General features: G+C 33.7%; 1 protein-coding gene across 1 annotated transcript; it reads left to right on the forward strand.

Annotated features, from left to right (window-relative positions):
* The first annotated feature begins 580 nt into the window (after positions 1–580).
* SPO11-2 (sporulation 11-2) lies at positions 581–3,406 on the forward strand. The gene is made up of 10 exons (XM_079056911.1): positions 581–662; positions 753–836; positions 1,282–1,411; positions 1,515–1,652; positions 1,745–1,962; positions 2,046–2,140; positions 2,347–2,409; positions 2,545–2,621; positions 2,963–3,090; positions 3,195–3,406. The coding sequence occupies exons 1-10, from the start codon at positions 585–587 to the stop codon at positions 3,327–3,329; spliced, it is 1,146 nt and encodes a 381-aa protein (XP_078913037.1). The 5' UTR covers positions 581–584; the 3' UTR covers positions 3,330–3,406.

Raw genomic sequence — 3,406 nt, forward strand, 5'->3', positions numbered from 1 at the left:
GATGTTAATGATTTTAATCATTTTATGAGTTTATATTGAAAAACATCATTTTTTTTAAAAATTTGCTGCTTATTTATTAAACGGGTTATGTGGGTTGGATTCAACCCACTAACATATGAACCCGTGAACCCATATATTTAAACGAGTTATATAAGTTGTGTAGGGTTGAGGTTTCCAACCCGTGACCCGCTAATCTGCAAACCCATATATTATATGGGTTGGGTTGAGTTTATGTTTTCTGACTCGTAACCTCGTGACCCATCAACCCGAACTCAACCCGATTGTCAGACCCAACTTAAACCACTATTGACGATTTAAAAATATGGAATCCAAATCTATAATTAATGTTTGGGAAATCTACGGAAAAGTCTCAAACTTTTGCAAAAGTTTATGATTTAGTCATAAATTAATTTTCATTTATGAAACAGGTTACTGGCTATTACATTCAGCCTAGCCCTTCCAACCAGTAACCCTTCTATTAGCCGGTTACCGGTTTAAAAAAAAAAGTGCAGATACCATTTTGATTTTTGAATATATAAAGCAATTTGGCGCGCTATTTGGGCCACAAGCAGTAGGGCTGCATCATGGGAGACGTGCGCAGATCCACCATCTTCTTCACCGAGCAACACCTCTCCTACGCCGATATCCTTCCACCTCTTGAGGTACTTCTTCTTCTTCTTCTTTCCAATTCAATGAATTCTACTTCATAATTTTCAAAGACGTTTCAATGATGTTCGGAATCAAATCATCAGGTCCGAGCTAGAATCGAAATAGCAGTCCTGAATTTTCTCAAGGATTTGAACTCTCCAACTCCAGCCATCTCAAACCTCCCTATGGTCCGAATTCCTCACCATTCGAGTTTCATTATTAATGCCGATTTGTTTCGATTTTTTTTTTTTTTGAATAAACAATATGATCCTGTATAGTGCGTCGGAGATTTAAGCTATGAATGTTACAACTCAGCTACAACTTTACCACAGAATCGTAATTAAAATTTGAATATAAGGTCCTCTTAATCTCTCGTAATGTTGAAACAAATAAGGCGTATTCATATTTATGAGCACCAATGGAAACTATATGCTAATTGTGGTTTCGATTTCCTCAACATGTATCGACAAAACTGATAGGAATTGGCTCGAATTAGGAAATTCTAATTGCTCGTGAAAGCCTATGTATTATTTGTACAGTACAAATGAGCAATGCTTATTGGGAACCATTTTAATTCTTCTTTTTCTTTTTGCTCAATTGGGGAATGATCAATTGATGCTGTGAATGAAACAGATCAACCGCAAATCAAGTAATAGCAGAGTGAATCAGAGTCTATTAACCGAAGCTTCATGGATTTTTCTGTCACGTTCATTCTGCACAAAATCATTGACGAGAGAGAATTCTGCTAAAGCCTTCATAAGAGGTACTTCCAAAATCGTCATCAACAATTATATGATCCGACACTATAAAACCAACACAATTTCCTTCTTCTAATGCATTACTTTATCCACCATTATGTAAATCAGTGTGGAAAGTGATGGAGATGTGTTACAACATTTTACTTCTGGAAAAGAGAGTAACTCAAAGAGAACTATTTTACAAGTTGCTTTGTTCATCACCAGATTATTTCACTACTCAACTACAAGTCAATCAAACTATCCAAGGTTAAAACACTTGTCGTAATCCACCATTTGATGTTACATTTCTGTTTATTTTCTTTTCTGATTATACAATTTCATAAATTTATGCAACATAGATGTGGTAGCATTGCTGAGATGTAGTCGTTTTAGTCTTGGAATCATGGCATCTAGTAGAGGATCAGTAGCAGGTCGATTATTGTTACAAGGGCCTGATCAAGAAACTGTTGACTGCACTAAATGTGGATCTTCTGGTTATGCCATTTCTGGTGACTTGAACATTTTAGAAAAACTGGTGATGAAGACAGATGCAAATTACATAATTGTGATTGAGAAGGTGCTATGTTTGATTAAATCTTTTTCTCCTTTTTTTTTGTCAAAATGGAGGAGTTTAAAAATATTAAATATGTTTGTGTTTAGCATGCGATATTTCAGAGGTTGGCTGAGGATAAAGTGTTCAATCAAATTCCATGCATTCTTATCACTGCAAAAGGATACCCTGATCTTGCTACAAGGTAGATTTTCATTTGAGTAAATCAGATTTTTGATATGTAAGTAATAAGTATAGCTCATTTTTTCCAATTTGAAGAGTTTTCTGTTAGACTTTATATTTTGGACAAGAATCGTAAAAATCAGCTATACTCAAGGACCAAAAGTGTAATTACTCTTTCTAATTTGTGATAGTTGATTGAAATCATAGTTTCTTGGATTGCTCAAATAGGTTTCTTCTTCATCGCATGAGTCGGGCTTTCCCTGAAATGCCAATTTTTGGATTGGTTGATTGGTAAGAACAAAAGATTTCTACTCGGATTTTTTTTTTCTTTTGATATTTTGGTGTTTAGAAATTAGAATCATAATCACTTATATGATTGAAACCTGAAATCTTTTGATGTTTATTTATTTATTTTTTTAATTTTAGGAATCCTGCTGGATTGGCTATTCTTTGCACCTTCAAGTATGGAAGTATTGGAATGGGCCTAGAAGCATACAAATATGGTAAATTTTTTTTTTCAATGAGGGTTATTTGGATAAAACGCTCCTTAAATGATATTTCAAGTAAATTACATTTTTTTGTTCATGAGTTGAATATTTTTTCAGTTTTGGTCCTTAAAAAGGATTGATTGGCGGATTTGGTCCTTGAAATGACCAATTTCGCTAAGGGAAAAATGACATTTAAAAAAAAAGTATTATGTGAGTATTACATTAAATTTAACAATTTAGGGATCAAAATCGTTATTAAACATTGAAATATGGACCAGTTTTGCAAACTGATTTCCTTAAGAAGCAAACGAAAAAAGTGCTAAACTCAAAGGACCAAAAATGTAAAATTTACTCAGCTTGCAACATCAAGTGGTTGGGATTAAGGAAAGACGATTTGGAGTTAATACCACAAGAATCCTTCCTACCATTAAGGCCGAAAGATATGCAAATTGCCAAAAGCTTGACTTCTTCACAAATATTACAGGTTCGCTTCTAGAACTCATAGTAATATGCTTGCATTACTATTAACTTTTTTATTTAAAAGAATAAAAAAAAAAGGAAAATCTGAGTAGAAAATCATTTTGATAGGATAACTATAAAGAAGAATTGGCAGTAATGGTTGAGAGTGGACAAAGAGCAGAAATTGAAGCTTTATACTTCCATGGATATGATTTCTTAGGGAAATATTTAGCAAATAAAATTGTACAAGTCCATTACATTTAGTTTGACTTGTGACTTGGAATTGTATGACACCCTGAATAAATTTATGACCCGGCCCGACCCGATCCGATCAAATAAGT

Source organism: Lactuca virosa, chromosome 6 (genome assembly GCF_052849685.1).
Source record: "Lactuca virosa cultivar CGN04683 chromosome 6, Lactuca_virosa_CGN04683_v6, whole genome shotgun sequence".
Taxonomy (NCBI): Eukaryota; Viridiplantae; Streptophyta; class Magnoliopsida; order Asterales; family Asteraceae; genus Lactuca; species Lactuca virosa.